At 42.3% G+C, this 26,336-nt stretch overlaps 1 protein-coding gene across 7 annotated transcripts in view; it reads left to right on the forward strand.

Moving 5' to 3' along the window:
* TMEM108 (transmembrane protein 108) overlaps window positions 1-26,336 on the forward strand; it is a 326,114-nt gene that overhangs the window by 272,742 nt on the left and 27,036 nt on the right. The window contains exon 1 of one of the 7 annotated variants that reach the window (XM_008534082.2): window positions 24,026-24,340. The exons of the other annotated variants lie outside the window; for them this stretch is intronic. Coding sequence (XP_008532304.2) covers window positions 24,328-24,340 — 13 coding nt within the window. The 5' untranslated portion in view covers window positions 24,026-24,327. Of the gene's footprint in view, window positions 1-24,025; window positions 24,341-26,336 lie in introns of those variants that run through there. 7 annotated transcript variants of the gene reach the window in all.

Below are 26,336 nucleotides of genomic sequence, written 5' to 3' on the forward strand. Positions count from 1 at the left end.
CCAGTGTTTCGTTGGTTCGAATCCTGGGCGCGGACATGGCGCACTGCTCATCAGACCACGCTGAGGCAGCGTCCCACATGCCACAACTAGAAGGACCCACAACGAAGAATATACAACTATGTATGGGGGGCTTTGGGGAGAAAAAAGAAAAAATAAAATCTTGAAAAAAAAAAAATCAGGCCATTGCCTTTACTTAACATAAACTTTCCTACTTTTAACTCTTCCTCTAAGAGTCTGGATTCAATGACTCTGATGTTAGGCTCACTACCTAAACTTTCTATTATTTATAGAAAGTTGTCAAAATCCTAAATATTTCCCATCTTTTTCAATTCTTGAGATCTTTATCATTAAAACAGCTTCATTTAGCCACCTCCTTCTAGCGCTCCTCTTCATTCTCAGATATGTGCACATCCTGCTGCCGTCGTCACACTTAGGAGGCTGCCACCATAAGATTCTACAGCACAGCCTTGCAATTTTTGTTGAATTACATGTTACTTGGAAGAGAATTTGTTTACACACGTGTTGCATGTTCTGTCACACACACACTTACCTGGAAATTCTGTAGGTTTAGCTTGAGTACCTGATTTAATTAGCCAAAAGGACAAAATATCATCTGACGCCATGGAGTGGGAGGGTGCACCAGGGGCAGAAGATGGTAGTTGATGCAACATATCTCACAATGGCTCCCTTTAGTCCCCAGAGTCCCTAACAGTAACACAGTTGCAGGTGACACAGTCTATACACTGGTTTTTCCGGGCCCTAAAAGCTCAAGTCTTGCTTTTACACAGCAGTTTCCATCGCCATCCAGAAAGAATGTAATCTAACAGTCTTTGTGCTTCTATTTAAGGGACTTATATTAGGACCCCCTGGCTTTTTTAAAACAAACTCAGGATCAGCAAGGCATGAACATCTTTGCTTATTCAACCTGTCATTCATTCTTTTTTTTATTTTTAATCAAGTATCTGCTATTTCCAGGAACTGTTCTAGATGTTGGAGATATGCCAGTGAACAAAAGTGTTGCCTTGGTGGTGCTTACATTCCACTGGGGGACACTGAAAATAAATTAATAAGAAAATAGACATGTAATATGAACAGAGGTAGTGTTAAGTGTTATGAAAAAAAATGAAGTAGGGTCAGGGGATAAAGGGTGATGGGAGTGCACTTTCATACGTGCAATGGTCACAGAAGGCCTCTCAGATGACATCGCAGCAGAGACCAACGTCAAGTGCAGGAGGAGCCTTTGAAGGAAAGGCACCAAGTTAAATACCCTGAGGCAGGAGCCTACTTGGTGTGTTGGAGGAGCAACATGAGAGTCAGTGTGGCAGATGCAGAGTGAGGGAGGGGAGAGGGGAAGAAATGAGGTCAGAGGAAAAGTAGATGGCCATTGTGAAGAACTGAGGTTTTGCTCTATGCGAGCTTAGAAGTTTTAGAGGGTTTTGACCACAGAAGTAACATGTTATCGCATGTTTAATAGTATCTTTCTCTGAACTCTATTTTTGCCCCCTATCTTAAAGCCTTCTGGGAAATACCATTATCTGTTACTGTACCCCAGACTCTGATTTAATGCTCCTTTTCCCTGGGTCACCCAGGCATTTTGTTGGTCTGAGGACCTCAATCCCAAATCCGTTTCGCCTGGGCACACCACCCTCACCTCCTCTCAGTCTCCCTTTTACTCTAGCTGTTACTGCAGGAATCAGCCACATGAAGAAGTAAGCTGCCTCAGCTATCTCCACGTCTTTCTCATTCTGCCCCTGACTTCTCTGCCACAGCCATGTGGGAAGACTGTGAGGACCATTCAGCTCTTCTGGTGCAAGTACACTCCGGACATGTGAACAGGTTAACATCCCAAGAGGCAGGCACCCTTTGACTAATGAGGGACAGAGCCAGTGGATAGATTCTCCCTCTTCTGTCCCTTGCATGGACAATGAGGTACATTCTACACAGCTTCTCCAAGGATCCCCACCAAGACTGAGCCCAAATTGCCCACAGTGGCCATCAGCTCAATAACACAGCCTTGGATGTCTGTTCTCTCTGTCACTTTTTCACTCTTTCCAGTCCCCTGAAGTCACTCTGCACAGTAAACTGCCTACATTTAAGCCATGTCTCAGACTGCTTTTTGGGGAAACCAGGGTTAAAACACCCCCTCTCCTTTCACCTTTCTTACTCTACTCCCACTTCTTCATTCCAAAAAAAAAGGAAATCATCTTAGAGTCAGAGAGACCTTTAGAGAACATTTATTTCCATACCTTTCGGGTACAGATAAGGAAACAGAGGTCCAAAGAGAGTAATATGCCTCTGCTATGACTTGTCCTTGTGGAAAAGATAAGAGCAAGTGGAGAATCAAAAACATGTATGAGAGTTTACAGAGTTTAGAGTTGTGCTGTATGTGCATTGTCACATAGTATCACTGATATTCTTTGAGTTTTACTGATAATCCCACCATCATTTAGGAATCGAAGTTTTGGGTCAACTGCATCTTTCTGGAGAGTAAATCAATCCGTATATTTCCATTGAGCATCTGTCCTAACAAGGTTCCATGCTGCTGCTTTGGGAGGGTCAAAGGGCATCTGAGATAGCTCCCAGCAGGCTAGGGAGCAGGAGATTGAACTTCTAATTATATTTTGGCCATTAATTGACTCTGTGAACTTGAGCAAGACGTTTTCTGTCTCTGGGCCGTGAGTCAGTTCCTCCTTTGTAAAATGACTTAGTCTTATCCTTGAGTCATAGAATGTTAACTTTTGAAGTGGCTTTGGAGCTCACGCTCATTTAGCAGGTCCAAAGAAATGAAGTGAGTTTCTGAAAGTCATTGAGTTAGAACCAGATCTGGCACTGTAACTCTGGTCTTCCTGGTCCTCCATCCATGGATGAGTTTTGACATTCTTCCCAACCATGAACTCTAGTAATTCCATGATCAAAGGATAAGACAGTATTTCTGCCCTGAAGGATCCCAGAGTCAAATTGAGGAGGCACTTGACACACAAAAATAGTTATTATAAGACAAAAAATGAAATCCAATAAGCATAACAACCTCTACTTCTTTGACCATTCAGAGAAGCAAGTTGTCAGGAAAATCAGTGAAGTTTTAACTGAGCTTTGAAAAAATGGGTGGATGGAAAAGAGCATTAATGGATATAGGAAAGTAGCCAGAGCAAAGTCGTGGGCATGGGATCAGCCAGGAGGACCTTGACTTGCTCTGTCCAGCAGGAGTAGATGGGTGACATAGGGTTGGTGAGTTATGGTCCTGGGAAAGAAGGAATTCTTGGCATCTCTCTTCCCATTTTGGGGGGCTGACCTGAAGCTATGTGTAATGAGGGCATCTGACTTATTATTTCAGTCTGTAACAAAGGGAAGTAGAATGTGGAAACTATGACCAAGATCTCTTGTGGTAATTAAATAAAAGAGTTAAATCTGCTAATTTCTGATTTGTCCTCAAGCAGTTTTATTTTTAAATGACATTTTAAACATAACCGATACACAGTGTCCCTGGCACCAGGGCTATTTAGAAAATTCAATTAGTAGAATAATGAAAAACAACTTACGTTTTTTTGCTGGTAGTTTTTTTGGAACAGATTGTTTAATTAAGTACAATTGTTTAGAAAGGGAAATGGATGAGGCCCACTCAGCTTGATAAATGTCCTGTTTTAAGTGGGATTGGTGGAAAGATGAGGGACAAATTCAGAGTTTCATGTTTGGCGTGGATAATTAGAGAAATGTAATTATGGCAGGACAGTAGCAGTATGTATACTTTAAAAACAAAGAAACAGGTAAGGAATCATCAAAACAACAAACAATAAAATAAAAGTCATAAAATAAGATGAGAGAAATAAGACCTAATAACATTTACGTCAACAAATGTAAATAGGTTAAAGTCCCCTGTTAGATGACAAAGACTTTCCTCTGAAACAAAATATAGTTATGTGCTCTCTTCACCTCTAAAGTATAGTGACACAAAAGATTTGCAAATTCAAGGATAGTCAGAGAAAAATTGCACAAAAATAATGCAGAAATATATTTTTAAATCAAAAAAGCCAATAAAAGAGGCAAAATAACAGACTTGGCAATATTAATATTGGTTAAAATAAAACTCAAGGGAAAAAAGTTTTGGATAAAGAGGATTGTTTTATAATAGGTGTGATCCACAATGAATGTATAATGTACTATAACAGCACAAAAATTTGGGGAACAAAAGTTATTAGAAGACAAAGAAAAGCTAGAAAGAAACACCATTGTAGAAAAATTAGCATACCATATTTAATCTTCAGTAAATCATGGAGTCAAAAATAAATAGGATTTAAATATACTTAATAAGGGACCAGCCTGGTGGTCAAGTGGTTAAGTTCGCACGCTCTGCTTCCACAGCCCAGGGATTTGCCAGTTGGGATCCTGGGCGTGAACATGGCACCACTCATCAAGCCATGCTGAGGCAGCATCCCACATGCCACAACTAGAAGGACCCACAACTAAAAATATACAACTATGTACCAGCGGGCTTTGGGAGAAAAAGGAAAAATAAAATCTTTTAAAAAATAAATAAATAAATATACTTAATAAGGTTAACCACCCTACGGATGATACAATCTTATTTTCAAATGTATACTGGACCAAAAGTTTTTAAAACCTCAATAAATTCAAAGAAATGAATTTTCTCCTTAGTGCAATGAAAACTGGGGTTAGAAATAAATAAATATTTAAGCCAAAGTCTCACAGCTATTAAAACAAATCTGAAATAAGTAATATTTAGTACTAGAAAAAGTGAAAAGTTCAAATACAGATTGCATATTTGAAAAAGTTCATATTCAAATACATAGTACATATATATAGAAAATACAGTGCAAAAACTGCATGTCAAAGCTTATGGCTAAAAGATGAATACATTAAATCTATATATAAAAATATATGTATGAATGAATATATAAAATATATTACTTTGTAGAAATATTCAAGGCTTATGTAAAGGTTGAAGGAAGGTGAATTGGTAATAAATTCTGAATGCAAAAGCAAAAATAAAAAAAACCTTAAGACTCAATTCAGATAAACCCATAACCTTGAAAGCTTTTATCATTCAGTGAAGAGAATGAAGATGTTACCTATGAATTTAGCTGAAAAAAAATCAGAACAAAATATACTTAAAGCATGAAGAGGAAAATAAGAAATAAAAGGGAGTTTAATTGGAAATTAGGAAAACAGTCACACTTATTATTCAGGAGTTGATTGTTTAAAAAAATAATAAATGTGCCTTCGATGAGTCTATTAAAAAAGGGAAAACAAAATTGAGTCTGAGAAAAAGTAAATAAAAGATGAAGAACGTTTTAAACAAGGCTAGACTTTGTACTGTTTGTTTAGTGCGAAAATTTCAACAAAATACAATTTTCTAGAAAAATACGAATAACCAAAATTATATGGAAACCCAGATAGAATTATAAGCATGGAAAGTATATCTAAGTTGTCGAAGTTTTTAAGTTGTCGAAGAATTCTCTCCAAGAAGGGGTTTTTACTGTTTTACAAAGAGGCTACAAAAAAAAGAAAAGTTTAATGAACAAATATTTCACGTGCTACATAAAGTGACCCAGATCACAGACAACACTTAAAGCTTCTCAAGTTGTACTACATAGCTTATGTAACCCAGTTACCAAAACCTAACCTGGTCCCTTAAAATACACCCCCCCCCCAAGTTTACAGACCAGTCTTATTCATAAACACGGATATAACAATCTGAAACAAAGTTCTATCAGTATCAAATGAGGGTTATTCAAAGAATGCACAGATGGATGGCTATTAGTAGTTACTCATATAGACCATGAGGTCTGAGGAGAGTAGTTGAATGACCATCTCAATAGATTACAGGAAAATTATTTGATAGAATTTAACATCCATTCCTTAAAAAAAAAAAACCCTTGATTAGATATAGAAAGATATTCCGCTTAACCTAACACCAATACTGATACTATGTGTAGGCATTCCCATTAAAACCAGAATCAAAACAAGGATGCCCTCCACCATCATTGTTGGATAACCTTATTCTGGACATTCAAATCAATGCAATAGGATGTAAAATAAAAGTAAGAATGACGAGGCCGGCCCCGTGGCCCAGTGGTTAAGTTCCTGCACTCCACTTCGGTGGCTCAGGGTCTTCACTGGTTCCGATCCTGGGCACGGACATGGCACTGCTTATCAGGTGATGCTGAGGCGGCGTCCCACATAGCACAACCAGAGACACTCACAACTAGAATACACAACTATGTACTGGGAGGCTTTGGGGAGAAGAAGAAGGAAAAAGAAAAGAAGAAAATTGGCAACAGATGTTAGCTCAGGTGCCAATCTTTAAAAAAAAAAAAGTAAGAAAAACAAACTTATGAAAGAGTAATACAAAATTATTATTTGTAGAAATGTCATTGTTTTCCTGAAAAATCCTAAACCATTATAACAAATAAGAGATATTAGTATACGTTTGCAAAGTCAATATACAAAAAAATTAATAGCTAATGATTCTATTTATATGAGGTTCAAAAACAGACAAAACTAATCTCTGATGATAGAAATGAGAACAATGGTTTCTCTGAGGGGGAGTATTGCCTGAAAAGGAATATAAAGTTTCTGGGATTATGAAGATGTTCTGTATCTCGATTGGAGTGCTGATTAATGGATATATACTGCAAGTTTAAGATGTGAATTTTACTCTATGTGAATTGGAATGATACAGTGTGTAGCCTTTTCGGACTGGCTTCCTTCACTTAGCAATATGCTTTTAAAGGTCCCCCCACCCCCATGTCTTTTTGTGGCTTGATAACTCATTTGTTTTCATCACTGAATATAATACTCTGTTGTATAGATGTGCCACAGTTTCTGTGTTCATTCACCTATTGAAAGATATCTTGGTTGCTTCTAGTTTTTGGCAATTATGAATAAAGCTGCCTTAAGCCTTCATATGCAAGTTTTTATGTGGACGTAAATTTTCCACTCATTTGGGTAAATACCTAGGAGCACCACTGTGAGATCATATAGTAAGACGATGTTTAGCTTTTTAAGAAACTGCCAAACCGTCTTCCAAAGTGGTTATACCATTTTGCATTCCTATCAGCACATCCTCATCAGCATTTGGTATTGTCAGTTTTTTTGGACTTTAGCCATACTGATAGGTGTGTGGTGGTATCTCGTACTTTAATTTGCAGTTCCCTAATGACATATGATGTTCAACCTCTTTTTGTATGCTTATTTGCCATCTGCATATCTACGTTGGTGAGGTGTCCATTCAGATCTTTTGCCCATTTTTTAACTGAGTTGTTTGTTCTTATTATTGAGTTTTAAGAGTTTCTTGTATATTTTGGATACAAGTCCTTTATCAGATATGCGTAAATATTTTCTCCCAGTCTTTAGCTTTCCATTCTCTTAACAGTGTTTTGCTCAAAATAGAAGTTTTTAACTTTAATGAAGTCCAAGTTTTTTTTTCTTTTGTGGATTGTGCTTTTTATTTTATATCTAAAAACTCATCACCAAACCCAAGGTCACCTAGATTTTCTCCTATGTTATCTTTTAGAAATTTCATAGTTTTGTGTTTTACATTTAGATCTATGACCCATTTTGAGTTAATTTTTGTGAAAGATGTGAGATCTGTGTCTAGATTTTTTTGCATATGGATATTCTGTTGTTCCAGCACTGTTTGTTGAAGAAAAACAATCCTTTCTCCATTGAATTGCCTTTGTTCTTTTGTCGAAGATCAGTTGACTATATTATATGGGTCAATTTCTGGACTCTATTCTGTTCCACTGATCAGTTTGTCTATTCTTTCACCAATACTATACTGTCTTGATTACTGTAGCTTCATAATAAGTCTTTAGTCAGAAATTGTCAGTCCTTTGACTTAGTTCTTCTTCAGCATTGTGTTGGCTGTTGGTCTTTTGTCTTTCCGTATAAACTTTAGAATCAGTTTGTCAATATCCACAAAATAACTTGCTCCGGGATTTTGTTTGATATTTTGTTGAATCTATAGATCAAGTTGGGAAGAACTGATATCTGAACAATATTGAGTCTTTTTATCCATGAACATGGAATATCTCTCTGTTTATTTAGATCTTGGATTTCTTTCCTCAGAGTTTTGTAGTTTTCCTTGTAGAGTTTTGTTAGACTTATACCTAAATATTTCTTTTGGGAGAGAGTGCTAATATAAATGGTGTTGTGTTTTTAATTTCAAATTCCAATTGTTCATTGCTGTTATCTAGGAAAAGCAATTGGCTTTTATATATAAACCTTGCTTATTAGTTCTAGGATTTTGGGGGGTTTGTGTGTGTGTGTTTGGTCAATTCCTTAGGACTTTCTACATTGACAGTCATATCATCTGCAAACAAAGTTTTGTTTCTTCCTTCCCAACCTGTATACCTTTTATTTCTTTTCTTGCCGTATTGCATTAGCTAGACCTTGCTGTACAGTGTTGAATATGAGTAGTGAGAGGGAAGATCCTTGCCTGGTTCCCAATCGATATGTAAATTATACCTCAATAAAATAAGTTAATCAACTAATAGCTCTCCTGTATACCAGCAGTGAACGTCCGAAACATATAAGAAAAACTATTTCTTTTTTTGTTTTTAAAGATTGGCGCCTGAGCTAACAACTGTTGCCAATCTTCTTTTTTTTTTTCCTGCTTTTTTTCTCCCCAAATCCTCCCAGCACATAGTTATATATTTTAGTTGAGGGGTCCTTCTAGTTGTGGTGTGTGGAATGTCGCCTCAGCGTGGCCTAATGAGCAGTGCCATGTCTGCGCCCAGGATCCAAACCCTGGGCTGCCGAAGCAGAGCGCGCAAACTTAACCACTGGACCACAGCACCAACCCCAAGAAAAACTGTTTCTTAATTGCAACACAGAAAAAATTAAATTTAATCAAATGGCCAAGACAAAGAATACTACAAAACTTCACTAAAGGACATAAAAGAAGATTTGGATGAATGAAGAGAGACATCAGATTCTATCTCAAGGGAAGATTTAGTAATGCAAAGATTTCCCAAATTGGTTTATAGCCTTAATGAAATCCAAATCAAAATTCTAATAATGGAATTTTTTATTAACCCATAGAAAAATAGTCTAAAGTTCATCTGGAAGTATAAACAGGCAAGAGTAGTAATGACATTTCTGAAAAATAAGAGTAGTGAAGAGGGATTTTCTCTGCCAAAAACCAAAACACATCATGAAATAATACTAATTAAAATACTGTGTTACAGTACAAAAAGTGCATAAATTAGGGAAACAGACTAGATAGCTCAGAATCAGTCTCTAGTGTATTTAGGAATTTAAAATATAGTAAAGATAGCAAGCAGTCCAAAAACTGGGAGAGGATAATTCAATAAATGGTATTGAGAGAATTAATTACTTGGAAATAATAAGTTAGAGCTTTCCCACACATATTATGTGAGAGTAAATTAAACGGATTCAACTGTTTGTCTTAGGTTCCCCAGGACAGGGGCCTAAGGAGTGTATGTCTGCTCTATAGGAGGTGCTGAGGCAGTGAGGGTAATCCGGCAGAGCAGGGGGCCGTCAGGCTGCCATGCAGGTAACACAGAGAGCTCAGCCCTCTCCTGGGGGCGCTGTGGAGCTTAGATGGCCCTTCAGAGTTGTCCCAAATTGAGAGAAGGGCCTTTGTACCCTGACATCAACCTGGTGTTGGGGTTCACCCTGTGAGGAGCATAATCTTGGGTGCCGCAGCTCCCTTTGGCCATGGGACATTCCGGGAGAGCTCTGAGCCTGATATCAGTAGCCAACACTCCTAGTCAGGGAGGAGACAGCCTCAGTCTTGAATAGGGGACCTGAGTGGCACACAACAACATCCACTACATAGTTAAATGCAAAGGATGAATTATAAAATAGAGGAAAGTATTGATAAATATTCCTAAAAATGGGATTGAGAAGGACTTTCTATTTGTATGGCATTTTCCAAATCAGATTGAAAGAGTTGTTAAAACAGCTATTGTGACAATTGGTTTTATCAAGATGAGGAGTGTAGGTGAGAAGAGAAAGCAGTAGGAAAATGCACCAGCATCAGTGAGGTCCAAGTATGACCTCCTGTGCCTGCAAGGTTGGGTGTCTGGAGGCCTGGCTTTTCCTTCCAGTGCTGCCTTTCTTGAAGCTGTGAAAAATAGAGCCCGTCAGCCTCGGTCTGTGGCCTGAGCTGTCTGCTCCTATGAGACCCTCAGGATTACTTCACATTTGTGTCTGGTGAGAAGAGACTGATTTTCAGTCACCCAGAGGGCCCTGCCTATTTCAAACTCAGCATGCTTGTAAGAAAGCATGGTCTTCAGGGAATATTCTCCCACCGTCTTCTACCTCTCCTTGCAATTGCACATCCCTGCACACCTTTGTGTGCCTATTTTCAAAAGTCAAGGCTATAGGAGCTGCTGAACGTCCAGCATGGTGGGCTTTTTCCAGACGTGCTCTCTCCGTGTTCCACATTCTTGCTGGCTACTTTGTTCTCAACCCTTGGGAAGGCTGATGGGTGGTTAGAGACTATGATGCTCTAGGAAGGAAGAAGACACCTCAGGGTTGATATTATGATAACAGCAGCCACAATGACTGTACCAGACACTGTGAGAAGCTCTTTGATATATCGTCTCACCAAATGTTCACAAGTCTCCATGTTACAGATGAAGAAAGTGAGACTTAAAGTGATCAAGTTGCCCAAGGCCACACAGCTGGAAGCCCTCTCCTGAGCCACCTTAATGTGAATTAAGATCTGTCTGATTCCAAAGACCTCGTTCTTTCTACTGCCTCCAGTTCCTCTCAGGCTCCGTCAGGAGATCAGCTATGGAGACGCAGGTAGAAGACTTCGTGTGCAGCTGTGAAATCAGTGATGCCCAGTCTTGGCTTCACATTAGATTCATCTGGGGAGTTGGTTCCAGTGAGAAGCCAAGAGTGAAAACTACTTATTAGATGCAGACAAAAAATACCCTAGAATACAAAGTTGGCATCATCTTAAAAACTAATGTTACTTCCTTCCTAAGCTTTGACATTGCATCATTGGGTGATCCTATGACTACTTTGAACGTTTTATTTACAACTTTATTCACAACCCTAACAGAATGGTAACTAAACAGAAACACAGAACATAGCAGCTTCAGTTGGCTTGAAAATTTTAGGTGCTGCCATGCATCTTCATTTGTAGTGGGGAGTCATAGTTCTGAACAAAGTTAGAAAACCTAGGTTCAAGTTTCAGCTCTGCCACTTACCACCTATGTGATCTTGATCATGAAATTTCTCCTTAAACTGAAGGAAGCCAACTAGATTTTTGAGCAGCAGAGTGACACACTGCGGGTGACTGGGAGTGAGGGGGAAACCTCTTTCCAGAATACTAGAAAGCTGGAGACAAAGCTGTTCAAGGAATGCAACGATATTGATAATGCTGCCTTCACCCACCCACCCCAACGCCCATTAAGTTGGAGATATGGGGAGCAATCTGATTTTCATTTGGGCTTAAGAGTTAGCCTGTTCTTTTTAAGGATTCCTTAAACAGAAGCGTGTATAGTTAGTCTTAGCTCTTCTAAAATGAAGCTGTAAGATCCAAGCCTACTGGAGCAGTGACATAAGAATCTGGGGTGACCCCAGATATTGTAAAGATCCTATCCATTGGGGAACTGGAAGCCAAGGGTCCCATGCCAAGGATTGCTATGTCTGCGTCTGCCCTGAGGAGTCATCTCTCTGACTCAATAAATTAGGACCTTCATCTAACTTGAAGTGGGCGTGTGGGGTCTGTCCCAACTCTATCGCCCTCATGCTGCTAGACTGACAGAGAAGTACTAGGTGTGAGATTTGAATTGGGAGAAAGATGGTGCAGTGGGAAGGAATAATCACTTCTTACACACATGGAGGCAGCTTAGGAGCCAGCCAGGAACTTTGTAGTCTTCCCCAGTCGCTATGTTTAGGCTCTCCCTTTCAGGAAAAAAAAAGTGTTGTGTCTTGGCTTCTATCCAATTTAATCTTACAGCCCACTTCCCAAACTTTCCTTCACAAGCACCAGGCAGGCACGTGATTTCTCCCAGACTTTGTTCCTTGACATTCTGGAGAAGCATTGATTTGCTCGTGTCCTTTAGGTTGCTTAGCAATGAGACCACAGGAGGCAGGGTGATCACCGTGGAATTTCACAGGTGGCTCTTGCTTCTTTCTCCCTCTTGTGTTCATTTCTACCCTCTGTTTCAGTTCATTTTAGTCTTCTTATTCCTCTGTAGAGTTTTGATCTCAGTTTTTATGTTAGAAGACTTCTGTTTGAGCCCGTCCTGTTGTAAACCACCTTGAAGGCTTTCCGGAAAGGCATACATCAGAAACAAACTAGATCGTTTCGGACCTCCGTGTCCAGGGTGGGAGCATGGCATACACATCAGGTGTGTGCCAGTGAGGCTTTGAGCTGAGGGCACGTCTGGAGATTCAGACTCATGTGGAGCCACCCAAGAAATCTGCTCAGGCATCTGACAGACTCCTGCCATGCTAGAGGGGCACAGAAAGATGAGCTGGCATCCAGAACATCACGTCAGTCAGCCCCATCTCCAGGGGAGCTTTGCCAAGAAGCTTGTTTACTACAATGAGTTGTACAGAACAGAAATATTAGAGTTTTGATATTGTATTCTAGCAGCTCATTTGTGAAACAATGTACAATGGACAGAACAGAGGTTTGGGGTTGGACAGACATGGGTCTGAACCTCTGGCAGAAGAGACAAAAGATCCTTGACCAGGAGATGCGGCCCACACTGTAGCATGGTGCTTTCCCTGCCACATCAGCGTGCACCACACCTCACGAGATCCCTGCACCCCGACCCGCCAAGTAGGACCTGGCAAGCCCCACTCAGAGAGCTATGTAAGGAGCCAAACAGCCTCCTTCACTGTAGCAGTCGTTTGTCAGATCTTACTTTAAATGTCATGTAACCATTTTTTTACACAAATATAAATTTCTAATTTTGCTTTTTCTTTCCACATTCCTTTGGCATGTGTGCTTAAGCACATGTTAAAAAAACTAGCTGTAGTTCAATTCTGATTTTTTTGCTTTAAAATGATCAGCACTTCACATTCGTATGCATAATTCATTATGTAAACCATAAGATCCTTTCTGAGCTCACGGGAGGGAGGGCTGGCAAGTGTGAAGATACAGTTTTGTGGGTCATAGCCAGTTAGCGCCTGCAGGAATTTCATAGTTAGACCCGTTTTCATTCTAGTGCACAGATATTTGGCTGGAAGTATCTGAATATCTCTACACAGCGTTTGGATGCTTGCAAAGAAGAGAAGTGCTGCAATATCTTGCTTCAAGTCAGTTGATTTTGATTTTTCTTTATCTCCTAAAGTTTGGAATTAGGACTTTGTTTAAGCACACGTCTTCAGCTAGGTTTATGTTGTTAGAAAAACTTCTGATCATTTTAACATCTCTGAGAACAGGATGCTGCTTATGGTCGCTGCCAGCCAGACAGCTCTCATGACATGGTTATCATTGCCCGTGCATGGGCGAGTGTCGGCTGCAGTTGTTTGTCTCATCATCTCTCCACGTGAGGCAAATGCATCATTGGTACTATGCACATTTAACTACTGTTTAAAAAGGCTTCACGAAGATTCACTGTGACTCAGCATTGCAAGAAAAAGTTGTTGTGTGTGCACAGGGCATTGACGCAGAGCAGCAGGGAAGAAATTTGCTATTTGTGGAACAAATGTTCATCATTGTAAGAATGGTCTCCATTCCATATTCCAAAGCACCAACCAAGTTCTAAATGGGATTAAAGGAAAGAAGACACTCACAAAGCAGTTGAAACTGGGTTGTGTTTTGTTGCTGAGATGATTTCAAAAGGGTTGGCAATTACACACCACATGACGTAAGAGAAGGGTTGGATGACAAAAGTGTCTAGATAAGTCTGAGGGAGCTCTTTTAATAAGTGAAGAATAAAAATTGTAAATGTAAGAAAGCATTTTGTCACAGTTTAATTGGCAGTATTTTTTCTTTCTTACTAGTACATAAAACAACAGTATGTTTCTTATATTTGATGAGATATGGTACTTAAAACAGAAGAGCTAGAATTTCCTTGGATAACTATCATATCTATTGCCCGGTTGTTAGCGTGAGAAAACTTATAAAATTCACTCCCTGAATCACAAGTGTGGCCACAAGCTGACACATCCTCATAAGATTTTGACATGAACGACAAAGATTTCATGGCATCTAGAATGAGGAAGCTGCACAGGATTCTGTGGGAGAGGCTATGGTCTTTCAGATTTCCGATGGAGATGCTGAAGCCCAGGATCCCAAAGCCTCCATTCGGTCACTGGACATTTGTTTAATCAAATGGACCTTGAGAGTGTGAAGCATGGATGCCCTTCTCCCAGTGCTCTAGGTGGACACTTCGGGCAGAGGGAAGAGTGGAGGGCGAGGAGAGGAGAAGTGAGTGTGGAGAAGGTCTCAGGTAGGGCATCTGCTCAGCCCTCAGCAGTGTTTATTTTCTTCGGCCTCTGCTCCAGGAGACCTCCTCCACAATTCCCTCTCACCTTTCCCTTCTCCCCTCACACCCGTCTTCTTCCTTTGCTTTTGTCCACTCCTTCCCTCCCTTCCCGTCCTTCTTCTGAACCTTGAGGTGGCAGATTAGTTGGGGTGGGGAGGGGAATGGGGCATGGAGGGAGACAGCAGCACAAACAGTAGGCCTTGGAAAAACACTTTAAAAACTTAATTGGAACCTTTCCTATCTCAAATCCCACCAGACTCTAGATCAGAAGTTGGCAAACTACAGCCTTCTGCCTCTTTTTATAAATAAAGTTTTATTGCATCGCAGCACATCCATTCATTTACACCTTGCCTAGGCTGCTTTCACAATGCAGTGGCAGGACTGAGGAATTGCAACAGAGACCATATCCACAAAGCCTAGAATGTTCACTTGTCTCGTCTAGATAAGTGCTTCCCCAAAAGTGCTCTGCAGAAGGCTAGTTCTGCAAAATGCTAAATAAGTGTCGCTGGAAAAGAAAAGATTGCCAAGTCAGATAATTTTGTAGACTCTGCTTTTTAATCACAGGACTCCTTAGAGCCTTTAATAAGCATTGTGAAGTTTTGAGAGGTAGCCCAAGTATGCAGCATTTTCTCAATTTTATTTGGGAATCCTTTTCTTACATAGAGCACCTGATGAGTATAGAGTTCTTCAGAACACACTTTGGAAAATGGCTCTTTAACAATATCCAGGCTATGTTATTAAGTGAGAAAAGCAAGATGTGTCCTGTACAACCTCATCTGTATAAAAAGTGGGAGGGGAAAATGTAGTTAAGTATTTGCCTGTGAATGTTTCCATTATCTCTTAAAAGGTCCGTAACAAACTGGTAACACCATTCACCTTCAGGTGAGCTGAAGCTGGGAGGGAGACTTTCACTGTATTTATTTTCTGCATTTTGACTTTTGGATCCTGCCAATATACTTTATGCTCTAAACAATCAGTTAGGTAGTCAGTGTGTCAATCAACATAACTAAATTGTAAAATAAAAATCTAAAATGGTAAACCACTTTGGAAAACTGTCTGGGAAGCAGTTTTCAACACAGTTAAATATACACTTACCATATGTCCCAGCAGTTCCACTCCTAGGTATTTACCCAAGAGAAATGAGAACATAGGTCTAAAGACTGGTAAACAAATGTTCATCGTAGCTTTATTGATAATAGTCCTAAACTGGAAACAACCCAAATGTTGATCATCAGATGAATGAATATACAAATTGGGGCATATCCATGAAATGGAATACTACTCAGCAATAAAGAAGGAAAAAACCACTGATACACACAGCAAGTGGATACATTTCACAGATGTCTGGATAAATTTCGCAGATGTTGTGCTGAGTGAAAGCCAGACACAAAATATTCAATCTAAATCCACTTATGTGAAAATCTGGAACAGATGAAACCAAGCTATAGTGGTGGAAATCAGCTCATTGGTTGCCTGGAGTGGGTGTAGGGGAGGAGATTTGACTGCAAAGGGACACGAGAGAACTTTCTAGGGAGATGGGAATGTGCTATAACTTGATTATGGTGGTGGCTAAACACGTGTGTACATTTGTCCCAACCCATCAATCTGTAACTTAAAATGTGTGGATTTTATTGTATGTAAGTCATATCTCAGTAAAGTTAATTTTAAGTTAAAGTTAAAAGAAACAAATGTCTCCCTGAATGACTCAGAAGGGAGCAATGAGAAAGGAAGGAGTATTCAGTAATGAGACGATGGAGCCAGGTTAGCCCACCAGGATAAGCTTCTGCCGTGTAGTGCAGGAGCCCCAGAGAAATAGAAAGAAATGAGCAGTCTCTGCCTGCGTCGGTTCCGTCTTTGCCAACTGGGGGTTCTGATCTGGAATCCAGCTCTGCAGGAGCAAAGCTGATCCACCTGGTGAAGGTCCCTGCTCATCATGAGTGAGGCTGGTGACCCTTTCTCCCACTTGCCATGTGCTGGATCAAACCATGCTTTATGTTGTCCCGGATAACGTTCCTTCTGTTTCTGGGCCCTTGCCAATTCCAAAGGTGGCTCAAATGTCACTTTGGGTGTAACAGCTGGTAAAAAGGTAAGCAACACATGTGACTTCACTACAGCCCAGAAAGATGATCCCAAATGGCCCATCTCCAGCTTACAAACCAACTGGACTCCAAAGTAAGACAATAAAGAAGCCATTTGACACTCAACAATAAAAAAAACAAACAACCTGATCAAAAAATGGGCAGAGAAGGGGCTGGCCCCATAGCCGAGTGGTTGGGTTTGCACACACCGCTGCGGGTGGCCCAGTGTTTCGTCGGTTCAAATCCTGGGTGCGGACATGGCACTGCTCATCAAGCCATGCTGAAGTGGCGTCCCACATGCCACAACTAGAAAGACCCACAACTAAGAATATACAACTATGTACTGGGGGGCTTTGGGGAGAAAAAGGGAAAAAAATAAAATCTTTAAAAAAAATGGGCAGAGAATATGAACAGACATTTTTCCAAAGAAGATACACAGATGGCCAACAGTCACATGAAAAGATGTTCAGCATCACTAGTTATTAGGGAAATTAGACATCACTTCACACCCATCAGAATGGCTTTTATTAACAAAACAAGAAATAAGCATTTGAGAGGATGTGGAGAAAAGGGAACTCTCGTACACTGTCAGTGGGAATGTAAATTGTTGTAGACACTATGGAAAACAGTATGGAGGTTCCTCAAAAAATTAAAAATAGAAGTACCATATGATCCAGCAAGTGCACTTCTGGGTATTTATCCAAAGAACACAAAAACACTAATTCAAAAAGATAATATGAACCCTCTGTTGATTGCAGCCTTATTCACAATAGCTGAGCCTTGGAAGCAACCTCACTGCCCATCAACAGATGAATGGATCAAGAAGATGTGGTATATATGTACAGTAGAATACTACTCAGCCATGAAAAAGACAAAATCTTGCCATTTGTGACAATATGGATGGACCCTGGGGGCATTATACTAAGCGAAATAAGTCAGATGGAGAAAGACAATTATCCTATGGCTTCACTTACATGTGAAAGATCAACAAGCACATGGATACCTGAAACAGATTGGTGGCTACCAGAGGGAATTGACGGGGGGGGGGGGGGGCGGGGGGGGCGGGGAATGAAAGGAGTAAAGGGGCACATGTGTATGGTGACCGATGTCAACTAGACTTTTGGCGGTGAACACAATGCAGTCTATACAGAAGTCTAAATATAGTGGTGTACACCTGAAATTTATATAATGTTATAAACCAAGTGACCTCAATAAAAAAAATTAAAGAATTCTAAAAATAAAAAGAAGACATTTGACTCTAAGAACGCATTTCCTGATTGAAATAATTTTCTGGACAGTAAAAAATAAATAAATAAAACAAGCCGTGGGGCCGGCCTGGTGTCACAGCGGTTAAGTGCACACATTCTGCTTCAGTGGCCTGGGGTTCATCTGTTCAGATCCCAGGTGCGGACATGACACTGCTTGGCAAGCCATGCTGTGGTAGGCGTCCCTCATATAAAGTAGAGGAAGATAGACACGGATGTGAGCTCAGGGCCAGTCTTCCTCAGCAAAAAGAGGAGGATTGGCAGCAGATGTTAGCTCAGGGCTAATCTTCCTCCAAAAAAAAAAAATTGTTAAGGGGCCATCCCCATGGCCAAGTGGTTAAGTTCGCATGCTCCACCTTGGCGGCCCAGTGTTTCATCAGTTCAGATCCTGAGCGCAGACATGGCACGGCTCATCAGGCCATGCTGAGGCGGCATCCCACATTCCACAACTAGAATGACCCACAACTAAAAATATACAACTATGTACCAGGGGGCTTTGGGGAGAAAAAGGAAAAAAAGAAAAAAAAGCCGACTTCTAAAAGTCCACCAGACTGGACTAAGACATCACAGCCCTAGTCTAACCTCAGGGCAGCCAACCTTCTTTGTTCCTGTTTCCACTTCAAGGCCAAGTGTCTTTTCATACTGGGTGTAGGAATCAGCCTTATCTGCAGACCTTTGAAGATGTCTCCTTTCCTGTGACATAGTAAGAGACCCAGCAGTCATCTTTGCTTACAGATGTCCAAGCATAATCTAGCAGACATGTCTAGGCAGGGGTACAGACCCACTGGGGACTGTAGCACATGAATGAGATGTGTAGCCAAGACTGGGTGGGATGCGACTCAGCCTGCACACAGAGCGAAACAGCCCTAGGCTTGCAGCAGCTCTGCCGCATACAGCTGTGAGAGCTCCGGGAAATTACTTAACCTCTTCGTGTGCTACCTCATCTGTAAGGTAGCTGTGATAGTAATACCTAGTTTAAAAGATGATGTGGGTTTAATGAGATATTGTAGGAGTTCCATTTACTATTGCTGCATAACAAACCACCCCAAAACCTAGCAGCTTAAAACGTGACACCATTTATTTTGTTTACAAACCTGCGTTCTAGACAGGATTTAGTGGGGACAGCTTGTCTCTGCTTCACTTGGCATCAAGTGGGCTGAAATCAGCTGAAGGTTCAATCACGTGCCGTCACTCTAGCAGGTGATGCTGGAGAGACTCCTACTGCTGGGGACTGAAAGAGCTGGGACTCCTTGGGCACCTCCCTCCATCTCTGTGTGATCTATCCAGCGTGGCGGCTTCAGAGTAGCCAGATTTATTACAGGTCATCTTTTATGACCTCATAGTGGAACCTGGAACTCCGTATCACTTCTGCCATAGTCACAGATCTGCCCAGATGCAGGGGAGGGAACACAGACCTCTTCTCTCAGCGAATGTCAATTCACATTGCAGCAATAACCTGCGGGATGAGGTATTTTGTTGTAGCATGTTGGAAAATATAAACTGGCATTGTAGTAAAGTACATAACATAGTGCCTGGAACATAGTAGGACCAAATAAATGATACCTATTTGACCCTTACTACCACCACCAGCATTGTTACTGCTGTTGCTTCTATTATTTCTATTACAGGTATTATTGCCAGTAAACTTGATGCAGGTGTCACTGCTGATGCTCTGACTCTTGCCCTTCCCGTGGTGGGTGAGAGCCACAGACCCAAACCTATTTACAGGAAATCATTTCGTGGAAACCTTGCTGCTGGCCCAAAACTTTTGCAGCATAATTCACAGTGAGTGAGTGATATCATCATTGTGAGCAGAGGTGACTGTGAATGCACAAGATGTAAATAAAATGAAACGTGGGGGACAGAGAGCAAAGACAGCCTTCCAGATAAAGATGAATGTGTTATGCACCTGCAGCCTCCTCTCCACTGTGATGTCCCATGGAGCCCCTTATCCCAGCTCCCCCATCTGACCCCCCTCCCCCCATGGAAAGAAATATGGCATGAGCTCACTAAGTCCTTTAATTCACAGTGGGTCATACCCACACCACAGTGCATGGACTTCTCTGGACTAGTGTCCCTGTATATGACTCCACTGAAGACCAAGGGCAGAATTCGGACTTCATCAATTGAAAAGCATCTGTTTGGTAAGAGCCCAGGAGAAAATAAAGACCGTAAATCCAAAGTGCAAATCACAGAGTTAGTGTAGAATCTTTTCCTGATGGAAAAGGATCTCTACAGCCGCCCAATCCTCCTCTGGCTTATGGTACTCTCAGGAAGCAGCTCTATTTAGAAGCTGACCCACTTGTCACTGGCAGCTCCTGAGCTGTTGCTGCTTCTCTCCTATACTCTGTTTCTGAACCTGCCCCCACCTCCTCCCTTTGGCTCCACGTCCGCCTGATGGAGAGCCCACCACTAGGAATACCAAGCTCACTTTCTGAGGTTGTGCTTTATGAATGTAGATTAATTTCACCACAGGCACAGACAGTTTAGATTCCACTGGGTCTTAGCTCTAGATTAGAAAGGTGCAGAGGACAAGGCCCCCAGCCAGGCCAGAGGGCACTGTTTCCAGAAAAAGCAGCATCTGAAGGAGCCAAGCAGAGTAGGATGCAGCACTGCTGTAGGCCACCTGACTACTTTTATTTCAAACTTACTAAATGCCTAGACCGTTTTCTGTGTGGCCTCCCCCTACCTTTTCTCCGTTACTGTCTGTGGACGACACGGTCGTCTTCTCTAACTGCACCGGTTACTGGTTCCTCTGCACTCTGTTAGGGCGGTACCTTTCAAACTCTGGTGAGATGGGAATCACCTGGAGGTTTTTTAAAAAAACAGATTGCGTAGCCTGTTCCGAGTTTCTGATTCAGTAGGTCTGGAATGGGGACCCAAGAGTCTGTGCTTCTAAGAAGTTTGCAGGTGCTACTGATGCTGCTGGTGGTCCATACTGGGAGTAGCTCTTCTGACGGTATATCTACCTCTTTTCTGGTGTTTGTTATATTCTGCTTTCTGTTGTTATTTTTATAGCGAAGACTTACGTTGGTGCTGTCCAATAGAAATATAAATGAGCCACATATATATTTTTAAATTGTATAGTCACCACATTAATTAAAAAGATGAAATTAATGATATATTTTATTTAATAAAATATATCCAAAATATTATCATTTTAACATGTAATCAATACAAAAAATATTAATGGGATCTTCTACATTTTTTTTGTACTGAGTCTTCCAAGCTCAATAGCCACATGTGGCTAGTGGCTACCATATTGGGCAGTGCAGACTTAGATAACACTGTGTACCAGACAGTGTTATGAATCCCTTTTATAGTAACTCATTTAATCTTCATAATAATCCTATGCGGTAGATAGTGTTATTAATCTCATTTTAAGGCACAAAGAGCTTAAATAACTTGCCCAAGTTCACTGAGCTGGAAAGTGGGGGAAGTGAGTTCGAACATTGGTGGTCTGGCTTCAGGATCAGCCACATTACCATAAGGCCCTCTTGCTTAAACACAACTCCCTGGAGAGTATGGAGGAAACGTCATTTCTTTGTGTGTCCCCCATAGCACAGACCATGCTTAGTTCAGATAGGAGACCCAGTAAGTGTGTGGTGAATGAACTAAATGAGTGAGAGAGGAAGGTGAGGTGGCAATGGGGGATTTGTCAAACGTTCAGCCAAGAGGATTAGATGCCTCCAACCATTACTATATGTGACTGGGTGTGAGGGAATACTTTAGAATTAAATTTGAAATTGTCTATTCTCAAGGAGCTTCCAGGCTAATGGAAGGATGTGAGAAAATACACAGTGACAGAAATAAAAGTCTTACATGCTGTCATTTAGAGAGGCATTCATAATTGGAGTGACTGGAACCAGGAAGAAGGGGTACAGTGAGAGAGGCTACCCAGAAGTGGTGCCTCTTAAAAGGGATGTTAAATGAGATGGAAGGAATATGGTGGAGTAAGACACAGGAAAGGACTGACGAGAAGGAAGACTCATCATCCTCCTCCTCCTCAGCATTGATTGAATATGTTGCAGACCTGGTTCCCAGGAAGCGTACTGAGCTGCAGATTTGCGTACAGAGGTTTTTTGGAAGTGGTCCCAGAATCAACACCTTTAGGAGAGTGTTGTGGAATGACACCTAGCAGCTATGGAATGAGAGCCTCCTTGTTGGAGGGTAGGAGGAGTCTGGGTGGTGGACTACAGTGTCTATACCAGCTCAGTGCAGAGTCTAAAGAAGCAAAAAGCAAAGATCATGGTGACTGGAAAGCCCCAGGCAGAATCCCAACATAGCCAGCTTCTCTGGGAAATTGATGTAAGGTTGTGCAACTAGTGAGTGAGTTTATACCTAGTTCTGTTTGGTTCCAGTGCCTCTTTTCTCATCACAACTCTCCAGGAAAGAGAAGAAAGAAGTGAAGAATAGAACTCAAACACCCTTTATTACAAAGTGTCCTATTCCTAGATCTGTAGTTTTCAAACACTGTGTGTTCTAAATTCTGAAAGAAATCTGGACCATGTTTTGGGGCACGTCGGGTGCCTCGGGTACCTGAGTTGTTGAGCGCTGTGGTTGGAGTGAGGCGAGAACAGCTGAGCAGATTTCAGCGGCAAGGACCCCCCTTCTCCCCTTGCCTAGAAGGAGGGGCAGCTCCCTTTCTACTGGTGAGGAGGGTGTCTACAAAAGACAGCATTCCGAGTGGGCTGTGCTGGTGGTCTCCACACCACCCCCCGGCTTGGCCCAGAGCTTGGAGCCTTTCAGGGCTGTGCTCCAGCTTTGATCCTGGTCTTTTTTTCTTGGGTTCAAGTCAGAGGCAGGGTTTGAATAGCGTGCCTGGAGTGGAGCTGGGCCAGAGTGGAACAATCTTTGAGAGCCTGATTCTGCGTGGTCGTCCATTTGTCCTCTCCAAGGTCTGCTGAGGCTAGGAGTCCTTTGATCAGGTGGTGAGCTCGCTGGGAGCAGAAGTAATCAAGCTTTACCACTAAAGGGCTTTTGCGCCTCGCAGAGTCCACAGCTGGAAATAGAAAAAGAGAGAGAAGGGGAGTAGAGAAAAAGAGGAATAAACTAACATGTGCATCTTGACTCCCCTTGAATGTGTGACTTTGAATAAACCTTTTAACCTCTCTGAACCTCAGTTTTAGGGAACAAGACCCGCCTCACAAGTGTTTATGAGTGTTAAATCAGTTTGTAGGAGTAAAATCCTTGTGAACATAATAGGTGCTTAATAAATGTGTCTTCTCACTCTGAACATTTGTACCTTGTAAAGTGTAAGTGTGCTGAAGTGTTTCCCACTTGTGGATAAATTCTGAAAAAATCCTTTTCAGAATTTGCCAGAATTTTCTCTGCCAATAGCATTTTGGTACCCATGATGGGGAAGGAGGTAATAGCAGCCATCTCCAAGACCGAGATGGGGATGCCAGTTTATCAGGGAAACACAAAGCCACCCTCAGCTTAGCCCTGAGTAAATATTTGTTGAACATGTGAATGAAGAAATGAATGAATGGTGGAATGGTAGTAAGAGGACTCAGGTTTCTCCTCTTCCAGGAGGCCTTCCTGGGTTCCTCCAGCTTTCATAGTTTCCCTGGCAAACTGCTGCATGTAAAATCTGCTCCATGCAACATAGTCCTGAATTACAGACTGTCTTCCATGGTTCTCTCCTTGTTCTGTGTGTGGTGTTCTTGTCTCCTCGGCTTGACATGGGCAAGGTGAATTTATTAGTATTGCCTCCAGAAAGCTACCTCCAAGTTCACATTTGAATTCCTCAGGTACCTAAGTGCATGAATTTTTACCCCAAAAGAGAATAATAAAGAGGTGGAGAGTAGTACCCTTATAATCATATAGGACGTGGGTTAAGAATTGTTCTTTTCTACCTCATGGGGTTTTGTGATGCTTGAATAAGATGATACATAAAAATCACTTGGTAGAGTGCCCAGTGCATAGTGGGTACTCAAGAAGTGGGAATTTAGAATTAGTGATCGTCTCGGGACTGGGAAGAAGACGGACAAGGAGGGAGGAAAGCTTTAATCCCCAAGCACACAGCCTGGAGGGCTGAGTGTCAGAATTCAGTTCTAAAATCTAACTCATGCCCAAAACCTAAATTATACCTTGGAGTATGGGCATCCTGCCTTGAAATGGGAAATTAGGCAATTTCACAAGGATGCACGGCTGTGTTGTCTGAGCCATTTTGTTCCAGGCAAACTGGAACAGGCGGTGAACCTTTGGCAACTGAGAGAGCAGTGCCAGACAGCCTGCACCAGCCCGACGGGGCACCGGGCGAGAATACCAAGCAGCCTTGCGCGACGCTCAGAGAAGCCGCAGGGGCTCAGGAGCAGGCGAGCCGGTGTGCCAGAGAGAGCAGACAGCCTCTCTGACGTCAGCCCTCCCCAGGCAGCCTCCGCCCTGCCCACCCCCTCCTCCCAGACACTGTCCCCATCCCTGCTAGCCTCCTCCTCTCTCCTCCGCAAGCTCTTATGTGAGGAGGAGGGGGTGCGGAGAGATGAGGCTTCAGACTGTCAGCAAGCCCAAGAGGATGTCAGGTCCAAAGCCCCAATGCTCTTTTTAGGTAAGTGAGTCTCAGGCATGATCAGGCCAGGACTGTGCCTTTTTCTTCTCCTTCTTGCTTCTGAGAATGTGAAGCTGAGGGTAGACAGATGCTGGTGTGCTCGGGTCAGGTACCCCAGCCTCTTTGGCAGGTTCCAGGACTATCCAGGGGGTTCCCCAGGAGTCCCAAAGATCCTACTGTGCTCGCTGAGGAGCCCACTGGACCGGACTCCACGCTGTGGGACCTCGGGCTCTGAGGGGGTCGTTTTTATTGGGTTTATAGGAGCCAGGCGTTTGGAGCCACTGTGGGCCTCTGTAGGGCATGCCAAGGCCCTTCGCGGGGATGCCCTATCAGCTGGCCCCAACAGTAAGTCCCCTTGTGTGTCCTGCTTCCTTACTGCGCTTATCAAAACCTTCTGAGAGCGTATGCCTTGAACCAGGAAGCCACAGCTGGGACTTGTCTCTGTAAAAGGCAAATCCTGGCAAACATACACAACCTTTTAGAACTCTGGATGAAACGAAGGCCGATTTGCTCAGGTAATTGGGAGTGGAACTTGGAGTGGTGGATGCGGTTGCAGGCAAGGGTCTGGGGGGATATGCTGGCAGTGGGTTCCATCTCAGCCTTCCCTTGCCTCACTCTCTCCTGTGAGATGTGTGTTCATTTGAACTAGTTAATGTTAATCACTGAAATAAGTGAAGTAAAACCGAGACAAGTACACACACGCGCACACCCCGTACTGTCACGTCACAGGACTCACGCAGGTACTGCTTTCTTTTGTTGACATTGTCTTCAAAGAAATAAATGTCTATAATTTTGTGGGTAAGCATTCAGCTGCAAATCACTCAAATGTCTGGAATTAGTATTCTTTCTCACATTTTTCAGAAAACATTATTGTGCTCCTTGTATGAGTCAGACAGTGAACTAAGTTTTGGGGCTCCAGATGCTTAAGAAGCTCACAGCCCCAGAGGAGTGACCTACATGTAGTAGAAACGAGAACCTCAGCTACCAGCTGTTGAACGCCAGGCACTGTGTGCGGCCCCTGTGCCTCTTGGTCTCATATCCCACGTCGGAAAGTTCCCCGAGGTTAGGCATTATCATCCTTATTGTACAGCTGAGGAAAACCAAGCTGAACTAGTTTTCCCGAGGTCTCACAACTAGGAAGTTACAGAGACAGGGTTGACCCTAAATCCCACTGACCCCAGGCCCATGCCTTCCCCTGATGCCCCATCTGAAGGGCTGTTTGGGGCCACAATATGAACAGGAACAGAGTGCCCTGGGAGCACTGGGCATGGAGCCACTGTTTGTGTTTCGAAGAATTGAGGAACCTGATCTTGTCAAGACAAAGTGACAGCCAATTTGGGTTTTTAGAGATGGAAACATCATCACTTAGCAGGAAAGGGGCTTGGGCAGAAATTTTGAATGAGGCCGGAGGTGTCCATATCCAACACCTTATATGGCTTCCGTGTTTAAACAGCAGGGCAGTCTAGCCCCGTGGTAATGATAAATAAGCTCTGATTTTATGCAGCCTGCTTCCTCGGTCAAGAAAGTTGTGACTGTTTATGTTACATGGGTGGCATTTACCCTGACCCCTCAGTTGAAATTTGAACAGGTCTCAAAACTATGTGTTCAGGCTCTTAGTCCTTCTGACCATTTCATCTCCAGACTTCACACTTCGACTCTGAATGCAAATATTTAAAAGGTAGAGTCAGAGGGAATATGGACAGATGTGGCAATGGTCATGGGATTTTTTTCCCCTTTCTTTTTCTCTAAGTAGGCTCCAAAATGTCCCAGTAGATAGGTTGGATCTACCCACTAAAGTAGGATCTGCCATCAGGGCAGGGAGGGGCTCAGGCTCCCCCTGCCCCATCTGCATGCCCCCATCTCGCATGATCTTATACTGGGTTGCTGGGAAAGTTGCCTGCAAACCTCCCTTCAGCTAAGTGCCCTCCCAGGACCCACCCCATGGGATGGCCCTCACACTGTCCCTGCTGTCTGACCTCCATGGAACTTTTTTTAT

This window comes from Equus przewalskii, chromosome 15 (assembly GCF_037783145.1).
Source record: "Equus przewalskii isolate Varuska chromosome 15, EquPr2, whole genome shotgun sequence".
NCBI lineage: Eukaryota > Metazoa > Chordata > Mammalia > Perissodactyla > Equidae > Equus > Equus przewalskii.